Source organism: Camelus dromedarius, chromosome 3, assembly GCF_036321535.1.
Source record: "Camelus dromedarius isolate mCamDro1 chromosome 3, mCamDro1.pat, whole genome shotgun sequence".
NCBI classification, from domain to species: domain Eukaryota; kingdom Metazoa; phylum Chordata; class Mammalia; order Artiodactyla; family Camelidae; genus Camelus; species Camelus dromedarius.
Window position 1 is genome coordinate 102,871,352 of NC_087438.1, and position 15,156 is coordinate 102,886,507.

The following is a 15,156-nucleotide window of genomic DNA, read 5'->3' on the forward strand; positions in this document are numbered from 1 at the left end:
TAATGCATGCTGTAACTCCCTTAACCAAAGGGATTTTTCCATTGCTATCTGTAAATATCATGGAAAGTAAATCTATACATACACCTTTACTCAACATGCCTTTATGATCCAGTGCTTTTGTTTTAGTTTCAGAGTTAATGGAAAGTTTAGCTTTAATAGTATTTTTTTGAAACGATAATTAAGAGATTAAGGCATTTTTCAAAAATTGGCAGTATTTTTGTGTGTGTGTGTGTGAACATAGGTACATTCTTTACAAACTCAGGGGTTTAATTTTCATTTTCGTCTCTGAATTAGGAGAACTTTCTTTTCATGTACCTCGGGAAAATAGTTCATGATTTAAAAATTTCATCAGTGCCAAAATAGGTTTAGTTTTATTTTAGCTGAAACAAATAGAAAATAAAATTTAATTTCCCAACCCTTTGCCTTTAGCCTTCTGCGTTTTTCTTTACATTTTTTTAAAAATTCACTCTTAATTTTTATTTTTTTCAATTAATCAGTCTTAGTTTTCCAGCTCTTCCTTTCATTCCCTTTTTATCACCATTGTAATGAATCATGATGAGTCTTCATTCTTCTAAGAACTGTACGTAATTTCCATTCTTTAATACTAGTGCTACTTCTTTAACTGGCTTAAATAATGAGGTTTTTAAAGCAGTCAGCCCATGTAGTCATTACTGATGTTAAAGGGGCTGTATTTTTCTTAATGTGATAGCCTGCCTCCACAGTGCCCCAAGCCCATGGCGTTCCATGGAGCAGGCACTACACGTGGATATTTTGTCATTAGTTGAATTCTGCCCTCCTCTTCATCTTTGCCTTTCTTTTATTTGAAGTCTTATTTGCAGTAGAATATTTGGATCCATCTCGTACTTTCTTTTCTTCCTTTGCCTCCTAGCCCTCTTTGTCTATCTTACTCTTTTTCTACTTCTTCTTGGTTATGCTCCATGCCTCAGCTTCTGCATGTAGTTCCCCATGAGCAGCAACACAGAGAAAGTGTCTGGTCAGTGTCATGCTGCATCTTCCTTTCACTGGTGTCTAGAGCAGCATGGGTTTGATGTCCTGTGGGAAAATGTCCCACTTAAGAACTTGTTATGTATATATATTGAAGGGGCTTTCTTTTGTTGAATTTTAAAGCTCCTTCAAATACTGTCAGAGCTGGTTTATAAAAAGGTAATTGATGATATAATTTAGAATCAGTTATCATTGGATTTGGCACCACTTCCCACAAAATGTCAAACAGAAAGAAGTTTTGCTCCATTCTTGGTCTTTTTCATTGGAAATAGCATTCTAAATTGTAGTGGTAAATTATTTCCCTGAATCCCAGTGGTAGCCGACATACAATGGCAGCTTTCCAACGTATGCTTGCTTATCCATTTTACAGGTGTAGCAATGATGCAAATAGTCAGCTGCCCGTATGTAAAGACAGTCGCTACCACCAAGACCGGTAATTTTTAAAACCATCTTAGTTTGTTTTGTCTGTAAGTTGGCATGGTAGTGAATGTTGTTGTTTATCTTTTTATTTATTTTGCCCAAGTAAGTGGATTTTTTTATATTTTTCTTTTTAATGAGCAGTATAAATGCAGTTGTCATATTTGGCCAACACGTAATTTTCCCAATTGCCTGTAGTATTAGCTTGTTGGTTCACAAAAGCAAATAAGGTCAGATCACTTTATATCTTAATTTTTGTAATAAGTGTAAACAACTTCATTCTCATATTCATAACATTTAATTTTATTTTTGATGTGTGCTTTTAAGTTAAATATAAAAAAATCATTTCCATGTGTAAAGTGATGTGATTATGCTTGCATGCTAGTGAGTATATGTGTGTGAATATTTGTGTGTATAGTATAAATTAACATTTTAAAGCTATCAAAGTTAACTACCTGAAACTTAAATTCTAGTATGGGATTCGACGTTTTTAAAAAATTTTTTGATTCACTTATTTTTGGCTACTTTATTTATGTAGTATTGGCTAATCTGTAATATTAGCTACCTGGTAAAAATTATTAATCTTGGCTTATCTTTTAAAAAATACAAGAAGCTTTTGTTTCCTTTAGGAAAAGATTAAACTGACTGACAATTTACAGGGCTATCAGACTTAATTACTTAGTATATTAAAGTAAATTCGATAATAAACTCAGTCATTTTTTTCAGTCATTTACTTTAAAATGGAATTCATATCCTCTAGGTATGTGAGAGCAAGAAAATAATTTTGCCTCAGGAAATATGCTTAGCAAATACAGTTGTTCCCTTGATTTCATTAGAATTTGAGAAATTCTTTATAAAAATATATTTCTATTAGTAAGCAGAAAATGTACCATTTTTATAATTTATGATGTTAAGATTTCATCATAGGAGTGACCCAAATTTCTGACTGTTTTTAAGGTCCTTCTTGGGTTGAATTTCTGAATCTAATAGAATTTAGGCATTAGAACTAAACCAGGGATGTAGATTTAAATAATTAAATCATATTTTATGATTTTCTTTGTTTCACCTGGCTCATTCATTTATTAATATTTAATAGAAAGATTTAGTTCATATTTTAAAATTTAACATTGTATTGCAATCTGATGCTTGGATCTAACTTTTTATCATTGTTTTTTAGGTGTATTGCCAGGAATGGCCCCTCCTATCGTACCCATGATACATCCCCAGGTTGCTATTGCAGCTTCACCTGCTACCTTAGCTGGAGCAACAGCAGTTTCTGAGTGGACTGAATATAAAACAGCAGATGGGAAGACATATTATTATAATAATAGAACATTAGAATCAACCTGGGAAAAACCCCAAGAGCTAAAGGAAAAAGGTATAGTTTTAATAACTTGGTGGGACATAGCATAAATAGAACACTGTTTGAAATTCTGAGTTAATTCTTCTTTGAGGGGCTTTCTAAGTACGGTGTTGGATTATTTATTTCCACTGACTTGGAAAATATGTATTCATTTAAAAAGCCAGGGCTGCTTATATGATTGCCTATCGTTTTATCATCTGAAGTTAAATTATACATACATACTAATATATATTTTTTAGTGTTGTCAGTAACTGCATGAATTTTCTAGTGAATAATTGTTGTCCTTATTGAGATTCATAGCAATGATAGGGAAGGAATCTGTGTATTCTGAAGAAAAAAATTTAGGCCACTGGAGTCTTAGATGAAGAGGACTCGTAATTTTTATAGTATGTAAGCCCCTGTTTCTGTTCCTCAGTACTTTAGACTAACCTTATCCCTTTCAGCAAAATGAATGATTGCCACAAATGATACATGAAATGACTGAAAGACTTTATTTTATGTCTCTCTGAAATCAGTAGTTCTTTTCTGCTGACAAATTTACTGATTGGGATAGCAAGGTACTTGAAGTTGAGCATTACATTAGATTCAAATCAATGATATTAAAATGAAAAACATTTTATCTTTGTGATCAATAACTAAAAATAGAATATTTTAACTGCTTAGTCTCTGAAAGTTCTGTAAGTTATATCAGAACCATTGAATGGCATTATTTCAACTTTTTAATAGAAAAATTAGAGGAGAAGATTAAAGAGCCAATTAAAGAACCTTCTGAAGAACCTTTGCCAATGGAGACAGAGGAGGAGGACCCTAAAGAAGAGCCAATAAAAGAGATAAAGGAGGTAAAGGGTCATGACCCTTTGATGAAGCCATCATTGGTTATAACTGAAAATCCATTTGCTGTAGTTTTAAATAATTGCTATACATCTGATCTCTGAAATTTTAGCATTCTTTAAAGTTTCTAATTCAGTTTTTCCTTTGGAAGTATAAAAGAAAGGGCCTTGGACTAGAGCTTGGACCTGATGTCCAGCCTCCTGACTTACAGACCTGGTACATGTTATAAGTACAACTTTATGTTTGGGGAATGTTTGTTATAATTTATCTCCAGGTGTGAAATAATCCCTAAACAGCACTAAAAGAGCTCTGCTTTTTGGAAGCTTCCTTTCTTCAATGAGGAACCAGTGGTAGTCATGTCTTATAAGTAAGGAATTTAGCAGAAAAAAGAAATTACCTTAAGTGAAGAGGTCTCCTGATCTTCTGTACCCTTTTACTCATTTCTGCTCTTAATGAATGGTTAATGAGTCTGTAAGATAGGACCATCTGCTGCTCATGGGTCTACTGTTAAGGAATTGGGCTCTCTCTGCGGGGCAAGGATTTAGAACTTTCTTAGAGGTTCCTATTCATAGTCTCCCCTCCCTATGCTAGCAGTAGACGTCATGTTGATTGCACTTTAAGGTACTTGCAATTATTCTTATATTTGTAGGATATTCAGGTGTAGTTTTATAATAATAATTTAATGAGAGTAACATCATTTCCCATAGGAGCCCAAAGAAGAGGAGATGACTGAAGAAGAAAAGGCTGCCCAGAAGGCAAAGCCAGTAGCTACTACACCTATTCCTGGTACTCCATGGTATGTACTTGGCTTAATTAGTAACTTATTTTATTTACCTATTTCTTTCTTTCTTGTCATACTTGATTATTACACGATTATCCAATAGGAAAAAAAAAAGTACTTTTAAAAAGTGTATGCCAAAAAAAAACGTATATGTCAAATTCATGTTTTTATCTACTGAATATTTTTGGGTTCTTGTTCATGGTATTTTGCTTACTTGCTGTGGTGTCTTTTTCCCCTGATGGTGCTCTCTATTAATGTTTTATTATTCATGATTATAGATTTGAGCCCCTGTAAGATCCTGAATATACTTTTTATTGTTTAAAGTGTTTTAAAATTGCTTTTGTATATACATCCACATTGTGATTATGTTTATAGAACTATGTAAAATTATGTGTTTTTGCCTTAGCATTGGATAGTCTGTTTTTCCTTTCCTTCTTCTGTTTGGGTCTCCCTTTCCCTTCTTTCCCCACATTATTGCTTTCTGTCCTTTTCCTGCTGTAATTTATTTAAGCCATATACAATCAACCCATGGCAGTGAGTTGACTTTTTACATCTTAGAATCTGTAGGTTTCCCCTCCAACTTGTTGTCCTTGCTTTTTCCTCCTTGTTTTTTTAATTAAAAAAAAAAAAAGTGTGTGTTTTTCTGTAGAATCCCACTGTCTGGATTTTGCTTTTGCGTCCCCATGGTACTGTTTAATAGAATTCTCCATTTCTGAGTTTCCTGCAAATTAGGGAGCAGTTACAGAGATGTGATCAGATTCAAGTTTTATCTTCTTGGCAAGACTAGTTCATAGATGTCCCTTTCCCTCAGGATCTAGTTGTCTCTTTTTTGTGATGTTAGCAGCCATTGCTGATTATTGCCTAGATCAGTGATTTTCAACCAGAAGTAATTTTGTCTACCTCCCCTCAGTGTCCCCCTCCCTGCAGTGGATGTTGAACAATGTCTAGAGGCATTTTTGATTGTCTTAAGTTGGAGGGTGTTAATAGCATGTATAGGCCTGGGATGCTCCTAACATCTCTCCATGCACAGGACAGCTCCCTACATGAATTAATTATTTGGTCCAAAGTGTTAATAGTGCTGAGGTTGCAAAACCTGGCCTAGATCTATCATCACTAAGGGTTGAAAGTGGTAGTAATTTATTTCTGTCACTATTTTCATTTGTTAACTGGAATACTTAAGAGATACTTCCCCTTACTAACACTGGTTATTTGGAAATACAAATTGTACAGGAAAGGACTTAACATGTTTTCAGAATAATGTGTTGGTTTGAGAATTAGAAATTCATAGACGTAAATATATTTTATATGTTTTTATCCATGGCAGTTATTATTCTTACTGATGTTTATATGTTTCACCTTTGGCTAGGTGAAGACTTCAGGTTAACTCCTGACGGCTTATTTTGGTTGTTGTTACAACCCTATCTTTGATACCTTCCTTGTTTTCTTCTCTGACAAGACATTCCTGGCTTATCTCATGTATTTCTTATTTCAGACCTGGATTCAGCCATTTCTCCAAGGAGCCCTGGTTTCTTTTTGTGGGAAGTGGTATTAGTGTGGGATCTAGGGATAGTCATTACTACTGAATTAGTCATTATTTGTAGATCTTTTTGGTAGACACAGATGGAAGATACATTCGAAGATGCATCTTGAGTTCACACCATTACTTTTTTTTCCCCCCACACCATCACTTGTAATTCAAATCTACTATAAAATTTTTGCTGACTCTCATCATCTATCTTAATTCAGTATCTCCTTCCTTTCTGAAAATCCTGTTTCTGAGTGATAGGAACATAATTACTCATTTGCTTTTCTCATACACAAGACACAGAATAACAGTACCAATGCAATCACTAACAGTGTGATTACTGAAGACTATTTAAGTTTTTATTTCTAGTCATTTTTGTTTTTAGGGTGTATTCCTCTAGGGATGTATGATCAAATTACTGTGTTTTTAAAGCATTTTTGAATAGTTGTTTTCTATATAGTTATTCCACCAACTTGACACAGGTTCATTTTTTAAAAAATTGTCCAGAATATTTACCCAGTTCTAAAATCAAAATTATGAAAACAATCTTTTTTAGAAGAATATATTCATAGATTGTGTTTTCTCTGTTTGAGTATTTATTGTACATGGAAAGCCAGTAACCATGTCCAGACCCCACCAGTCTGGATTTTTGTGGGCCTCAGCAGTTTTCAGACTTGAGTCTGTCCTCATATTAATGAAATTTTCCTTTGGAATTTGTTTAATTAATGCTTCTCTTCATCTGTTTCTTTCTCCTTTTCTGGGACATTTGTTACTTGCTTGTCGGGTATCTTGTAGAAATCTTTTACTTTTTCTTTTATGATTTATATCTATAGTTCCTGTGCTCCACTTTGAGTTATTTTCTCATTGCTCTGATATATTATTAGATGGATGTATACAGAAAGCATACAATATAAAATAACCATATGAAGTAAAAAAATGATAGAATTCCACTTTCACCAAGCCTCCTCATTAATAAAAGTTGGGTACATGTGCTTTCTATGCTATATTGCGTTTATGTAAATGTGTATAGAGGTGTGTGTGGTTAATATACATATTATAATGACTTTAAAAAGTATTATTCCTCAGTTTTCTACTAAATGTGTCGCAGAAATTTTGCAGTTTTAGGACATTTATATCTATGATAGCGTAGTTTTCTGTTGTATGAAAATGCATAATTTTCCTGCACATAAATGATTAGGTTGTCTTTCGTGTGTGTGTGTGTGGGTGTGTGTGTGTTTGTTTTGTTTTGTTTTGTTTTTTTCTGTTCCTGGCATTTCAAAAGTTGCTGTTTAGGACATCCTTACATGTAACTATTTCCTTGTGAACACATGCACGTATTTCTGTTTTATTGATTTCTAGAAGTGAAATTGCTGAATCAAGCAATATAGCAACTTCATAAGAAATCATAAATGTTTCCATAATATTGGTGTAGTTGAATCTATTTCTTGTTTATTGGCTGTGCATTGCTTCTTTACAGTTTTTGCTCATCTTTTTAAGGACTTGTATTTTCTTGATGATCTGTGGGAGCTTTTTACATATGCTGTCATTCACTCTTTGACGTAAAGAATTCTTACACCTCAATAAGATGAAAAACAATCCAACAAAAAATAATCAAAAGATGTGAACATGTACTTTACAAACAATGCATGAATGGCAAATAAGCCATGAAAAGAAGCTCCCTGTTATTAGTAATAATCAGAGAAATGTAAATTAAAACCACACCTGTTAGAATAGCTAAGAATTTCAAAAACTGAGCATGCTGAATGTTTTAGAGGATGGTGACTAACTAAAATTCTTATACACTGCTGATGGGAATTTCAAAATGGTGGGACTGCTTTGGAGAATATATAATAAATAATCCAGCCATTCCACTCCTGTTTACTTGAGAAAAACAAAAACATAGGTCTGCGTGAAGACTTTTACAAGAATATTCATAGCAGTTTTATTTGTAATTTATTTGGGCTGTTTCCAGTTTTTGATTGTTACAAATAAGCAAATATCTAGGAATGGAAAAGTTGAAAACTAGAAACAATCCAAATGTCCACCAACAAGTGAATGGATAAATTGTGGCATATTCAAACAAAGGCATGCTACTCAGCAATAAAAAGGAACAAACTGTTGGGAGGTGGAAGTATAGCTCAGTGGTGAAGTACATGCTTAGCTTGCACGAGGTCCTGGGTTCGATTCCTAGTGCCTCCATTTAAACAAATAAATTTAAATTTTAAAAAAGGGAACAAACTATTGATACATTCAACAACATAGATGTATCTCAAAATCATTATTGCTAAGTGAAGTCTTTTGTGGAAATCTTTTTTTTGTCATGGAATCCAAATAAAAACTAAGGGTTGTTGATCCTAGGAAATACAAAATATTTCTAGTTTTGATCTCTCTTTACAATCAGTTTTAAAAGTAAGGGTCGAGGAAGTGAGTGTTAAATATTTTCATCCAACTATTCAGTGCTGAATTCGCTTCAAGAATTTCCATTAGAACCATCCTGAGACACTTAAACCATTTTGTTAGATGTTTCACTTTATTAGGGGAAAACTAAGGTTAAATTTCTGTACAAGTTTCTGAAACACTGATCCACATTAACAGCAATACCTACGTTAAAATGGAGAGCTAGTCTCCTAAAACATGTTGACTGCAGAATACCTAGGTATTAATGGTAAATGTGGAGTGAAAAGCTGTTAGGACGCTTTATGAACAAAGAATTCTTATGTCACAAAACTATCCTGTGCTAAAGGTAATATACATAATAAGCTGCTTAGGGGTGGAGTGTACTGATAATCTGCAATATCTAATGTATCAAAAAAAAATAAGACTGGCAGATGGATTGAGGGAAGGATAGGTAAGTGATAAAGCATATATGATAACTGTAAAATCTAGGTGCTCAATAGTGTTCACTGTTTTAAAAACATTCTTTCAAGTTCTATATGTTTCAATTTTTTCATAATGAAATATTAGAAGTGAAAAAAATGGAAACTATAGAAGCCCAGCAGCAATCAGTCTACATGTATGTGTGTGTGTATATATGTATGTGTGTATATAGATTGATTGATTTTATATATATATAAAATATATATATGTTAATTCCCTGTACCACTCTAGGTAAAAGCCCAAATACTGTAATATGTAAGTTCAAAGATAAATTCTTCATAACTTAAAACCTAGCACAGGTTACAGACAAAGCATGGCAAATACAGGCAGCCCTCACTGCACTTTGTACGAGACTGTAAAAATTAACTGCAGGCTAAATCTTCGGGGTTTTTTTTTTTTTTTAACATTTTTTATTGATTTATAATCATTTTACAATGTTGTGTCAGATTCCAGTGTAGAGCACAATTTTTCAGTTATACATGAACATATATATACAGGCTAAATCTTTGTAATGCAATCATAGTAAGCAAAGGAAAAAATTACAATTGGTCCATGTCCTTTAAAAACTTGTCAAAACATTAAAAACTTTCTTAGAACCAGACTACTAAAGTTTAGTGATCTTAGGAAATACAAAATGCTTCTAATTTGGGCCTATTAATCTAAAAAAAAAAGACTAATGCTGTGAAATACCAGGGGAAAAAAATCCCAGTATAGTTAACGGAAACATGAAACTTTGTATTTTACATTTAGCTTCTTAGAGATAGCAATTTGAAGAGCAGCATGTAAAGATATCAAGAGGTAAGCTAATAAAGTTAGATTATTCAAATGAAGTGGAATATCCTGCTTAGCTGAACAAGTTGTTTAGCTTAAAGTTAGCAGTCACCCATCTTATAAGAAATGGAAAATAGTAAATTAGGGAATGAAAGTTATAATACATTCCTTCATTGATAGATCTTGGAAGGTAGTTTGAAGAGGTGATTATCTTTCATATATTCAGGTGGACTGTAAGAACAATAGGGACATAATAGTTGAATTTTTGGAGAGGGAATGAGGATGCTTTCTAAGAAAGACACAACCTAGAAGCAATAAATAAAAAGATGAATAAATTTGACCTCATAGAAATAAAAGATTCATGAATGACAAGGTTTTTGTATATTTATTTTGTAGACTAGAATCTTGCTAAGTTCTTTTATTACAGTGTTGCAGATTCTCTAGGATTTTCTCTGTAAATAATCATATCATCTGCAAAGAGGAGTCTTTATTTCTTAGTCTCTGATCTTTGATGCCTTTTATTTTTCTGTTATTGCTAGGTCTATCAGTGCAATGCTAAATAGGAGAGGTAAAAGTGAGCATCTTTGCCTTGTTCTCCATATTGCAGGGAGGTAGTTCAGTCTTTTACCTCAGTTATAATATTAGCTATAGGTTTTTAAAAATTTCCTGGTGTTTTAATCATAAATCTGCATCTTTTGAAATGAATTAGTTTTTCTTCTTTGTTCTTTTAATATAGTGGATCACATTGATTTTTGAATGTTTAACTAGCTTTGCATTTCTAGGATAAACCATGTCATAAATTTTGACATGTTGTATTTTCATTGACATTCAGTTCTTACTATTTTAAAATTTTCATTTTATCATGGTAAATTATTATTTTTTTTAATTGAAGTGTAGTCAGTTACAATGTGTCAGTTTCTGGTGTACAGCATAATGTCCCAGTCATGCATATATATACATATATTCATTTTCATATTCTTTTTTCATTAAAGGTTAGTACAGGATATTGAATATAATTCCCTGTGCTATACAGAAGAAACTTGGTTTTTTTAATCTATTTCTATATATGGTGGTTAACATTTGCAAATCTCAAACTCTCAAATTTATACCTTTCTATCCCCTTTCCCCCGATAACCATAAAATTGTTTACTAGGTCTGCAAGTCTGTTTCTGTTTTGTAGATGAGTTCACTAGTGTCCTCTTTCTTCCCCCCACCCCTTTTTTTTTAGACTTCATGTATGAGTGATAGCACATGTAGTTTTCTTTCTCTTTCTGGCTTACTTCACTTACAGTGATCTGCAGTTCCATCCATGTTGCTGCAAATGGCATTATTTTATTCTTTTTTTAATCAGTGAGTAGTATTCCACTGTACAAATATACCACAATTTCTTTATCCATTCATCTTTCAATGGACAGATTAATCTTTTTAATATATTGTTGGATTTGATTTACTAATGTTTTATTAAGGATTTTTAAATCTGCACTCATGGCACATGGATCTTTAAGTTTCTTTTGCAATGTTTTCATTAGGTTTTGGTGTTAAGGTTATTATGCTTGTTTCATAAAATGAGTTGGATGGTGATTGGTGATTTCTACTCTAGTTATTGAATAAGTGTATGAGGTGATATTACTTTTTCCTTAAGGTTTTATAGAGTTAAACCATCTGGGATCAGAGTTTGGGAGCAGGGGGAGGTTTTTGATAATTAAACTTCTTTGATAGCTATAGGACTATGCAATTCTTTGTCTCTTCTGTCAGCTTTGGTAAGTTGTATATTTCAAGAGATTTGCTTATTTTATCTAAGTTGAATTTGTTCCTGTTCTTTTAATGTCCTTTAAATGTCCGTGATTTGTAGTGATAACCCATTTTTCTTTCCTCTAGTGGTGATGTGTTCCCTTTTCTGGATTAGACTAGCTGGAAGTTTGTCAGTTTTGTTGGTCTTTACAAAAAAACCCAGCTTTTGGAGTGGTTATCTTTTTTTTTTTTTCACCACTCATTTCTTTTTTCTACTTACTTTGGGTTTTCTTTGTGCTTTTTCTAGCTTATTGTGATGGACTCTTGGGTCATTAATATTAGTATATAATCATTTAAAACTTTACTGGATCTTCTTTAAGTACTGCTTTACCAGCAGCCTACACATTTTGACATGTTGTATTTTCATTGCCATTCAGTTCTTACTGTTTTAAAATTTTCTTTTTGATTTTGTCTTTGACTTATGTATTATTTAGAAATCTGTCATTTCATTTCCATAATTTGGGGAGTTTCTAGATATCTCACTTACTGATTTAATTGACCAGTGGTAAGAGAATGCACTTTATTTGATTTTTATACTTTGAGATTCATTAAGACTTTTATTGTTCTTCAGATGATCTTTCTTAGTACCACTTGGGTTAGGTTAGTCTATCAGTTGCTTACAGTTTTACTAATCTTTTATAATTGTGAGATTGCCTGTTTCTCTCTTTAATTTGATCCTTTCTTAATTTATTTTGAAACTCTGTAAATGGGCTTTTATATATTTCACAACTGATACGTGTTCCTGATTGTCTTTTTTATCATTATGAATTGACCCTCTTTATCTCTCTTAATAACCTTTTGTCTTCAAGTCGGTTTCATCTGTTATGAAAATAGCCATTCCTGCCTTAATGTTGTGTGCATAGTATTTCTTTTTCCATCCATTTACTTTCACCCTTTCTATGGCTTTATATGTGAAATTGTCTCCTAAGACAGCTTATAGTTGTGTCTTGCATTTTTATCCACTTTGTCAATTCTTGCTTTTTAATTGGAGTGTTTAGACTGTTAACATGAATCTTTTCGTATGGTTGGATTTCAGTTAGATCTATTATTTGATTTCTGTCTTCTCTATTTTTGTTTTTCTGTTCCCCCTTTACTAACTTCATTTAAATTACTTGAACATTTTTTAGCATTCCATTTGATAATTATCTGTTGGCTTTCTGGTGATAACTCTTTGCATTAAAGTTTAGTTGTTCTAGGGATACATTCGTAACCATCATAGCCTACTTAGAGTTATTATTGTACCACTTCACAGAAAATATGGAAACCTTGCTACCATACAGGTTCTTTTTAACCCTAATGACCTATATGTTGTAGTTTTCATATGTATTACTACTGTGTACACTGAACACGCCACTAGCATTGTTAATAATTTCTTATATAAATTTTAAAGAACTTAAGAGGAAAAAAATATATTATCTTTGGTGTTTACCATTTCTGTTGTTTTCCTTTCATTGCTAAAGATCCAGGTTTGTGTTGGGGGTTTTGTTTTGTTTTTTTAAGTTATCATTTTCTTTCAGCTTGAAAAGCTTTCTTGTAGGATAGTTCCAATGGAGATGAAATCTCTTCATTTTCCTTCCTCTGAGAATAACTTTTTTTGCCCTGGTTCCTGAAGGATATTTTCAGTGTATGTGGAGTTCTGGTTTGGCATTTCTTTTTTTCTAAAACTTCAAAGATGTTGTTTTACTGTGTTTTTGCCTCTGTGGGTTTCTGGTAGGAAATCCAGGGTCATTGGACTTATTCCCCTGTTTGTTCTGTTTCATATTTTTCCTTAGCTGCTACGAAGGATTTTTCTTTATATTTCGTTTTCATCTTATTGATTATTTTTTGTCTAAAAATGTGTTTTTTGGGGTTTTTTTGAAGTTTATCCTGTTTGGGGTTCACTGAGCTGCTTTAATATTTGTTTCTTATCAACGTTGGAGATTTGGAGAGCCACTTTTTCTTCATAGTTTTTCTGCCTCCAGTATTCTGTTTTCCTTCTGGGGTCTCAATGACATGTATGTTAAACACTTTGATATAGTCCCATAGGTTCCTGTAACTTATTCTTTCTTTTATTAATGGTTTCTCTACTGAGAACTGTCTTTTCATTCATTTCAAGGTTTTTTTTTTCAATCTAATGAAGCCTAGTTATAATTACTGCTTTAAAGTCTTTGATTATTTCAACAATAGAGGCTTTGCCTGATAATATCAACATCTAGGTCACCTTGGGCTTGGCAGCTATTGATTAACTTTTGATTAGCTGGCCAGAAAGACCTGATTTCTATCGGAGATTTAGCTGCCTGTGCTACTATCACTGTGCAACTAAGAGCCTCTTCAGTACAGAGGTTTGAGGGAGGAGAAATGGAAAATTTACACTCTTGCAGTTGCTTCTCTAATTTTGACATCATGCTTCTATTTTTTAAAAAACTTTACAGAGTCCTTACATACTTGTTTTTTTTTTCTGTCTGTGTATTGATGCAGAGTTGCTCGTTGTAATTAACAGGAACAGTGGGCTGTAGTGGGCTCCAGTATAATCAGTACCTCTCTTTATTTTCAAATATTTGATGTAATCAGTTGTTAAAGGCTCCACTGAAGAATGTGTTTGTAATTCTGATTTGGTAGGAAATACTGAGAAGTATCCTGAAATAGATAGGATACTGTGGTCTTATTCTTTAGCTTTAGAACTGCTTAGTAGCATTATTAATTTATTACTATTAAACTTGTCTTTTGTGGTAGTTTAAAATTGAGTGTGCCAGACTGAGTTCCTGAGCACTCTAAACTGATCACAAATTCCTTTGTTTTCCTGGCTTTCTCAATTAATTTGTTGAGTTAGTATTTTACCCTTAGCTAGTTAGCTCTCTTCTGTTCTAAAAATCATCTTTGTCTCTCTATAAATAACTCATAATAATAAGGTGTCCTTCCCCACCACCACCTCCACTTTGGATAGGATGACAGTAAAAGATCTAGCTATGACATATGTCCCATAACATAAGAAAATTATATTTGAATTAATTCATAGGTGTGTTGTTTGGACTGGTGATGAGAGGGTCTTCTTTTATAATCCTACCACCCGTCTTTCTATGTGGGACCGACCCGATGATCTGATTGGAAGGGCAGATGTTGATAAAATTATTCAGGAGCCCCCTCACAAAAAAGGAATGGAAGAAGTGAAGAAACTAAGTAAGTTTTAAATTAGGAATTTATCCTCTAATTTTAACATTCTTTTAGTACTTTTGCAGAAAATGTGAGAACATTTAGAGATACTTTATATTTTCAAGGAATATAAGAAAAAGAATATTTGAGAAATGGAGAATAGACTGCTTTACTAGTTTGAGTTCAGTAATAGGAGAGGTGTTTTAAAAATAGAGAATTTGGATAAAATTATGTTTAGTAAAATATTTATTACATATATGTTTAACTTCTTGTTCTCTTCAAGATTGTCAGTTAGTCCAAGATATGTTGGTACTGCTGATGCTTGCTGCATGCTTATTGGTAATACTAACATGCTCCTCAGTGAGCTTTTTAGCACTCTTGCGATGAGTAATGTATTTTTAGAAATAATCAAACTGTACAGAGTATTTTTAAAATACTGTTTATTAAAATTTGTAAAATACAGAATGCAAAGGCTTAGTTAGTCTTTTAAACTTGATGAAATTTAGGGAAGGTAAGCCTTATTCCTGAGAATGGAGACTTAACTTTATTAAGAGATAATCTTTTAATGTACCACATATTCAGACATCATTGCAATATATAGAATGAACACAAATATTTGTGCATGATTCTTATTGCTTATTTTTATTGGTAATTTGTCCTTGTTTT

At 32.7% G+C, this 15,156-nt stretch overlaps 1 protein-coding gene across 13 annotated transcripts in view; it reads left to right on the forward strand.

Moving 5' to 3' along the window:
- The window catches only part of TCERG1 (transcription elongation regulator 1), a 57,712-nt gene that overhangs the window by 17,256 nt on the left and 25,300 nt on the right, over positions 1-15,156 (forward strand). For 8 of the 13 annotated variants that reach the window (XR_004135916.2, XM_031449278.2, XM_031449279.2 and 5 more), the window contains 5 exons: positions 1,376-1,438; positions 2,600-2,800; positions 3,512-3,624; positions 4,324-4,412; positions 14,357-14,517. Coding sequence is in view for 12 of the 13 variants with exons in the window: in XM_031449278.2 (XP_031305138.1) it covers positions 1,376-1,438; positions 2,600-2,800; positions 3,512-3,624; positions 4,324-4,412; positions 14,357-14,517 (627 nt within the window). In the remaining variant the exon portion in view is untranslated. The remainder of the gene's footprint in view (positions 1-1,375; positions 1,439-2,599; positions 2,801-3,511; positions 3,625-4,323; positions 4,413-14,356; positions 14,518-15,156) is intronic. The other 5 variants (XM_031449280.2, XM_031449283.2, XM_031449285.2 and 2 more) reach the window with 1 other exon arrangement.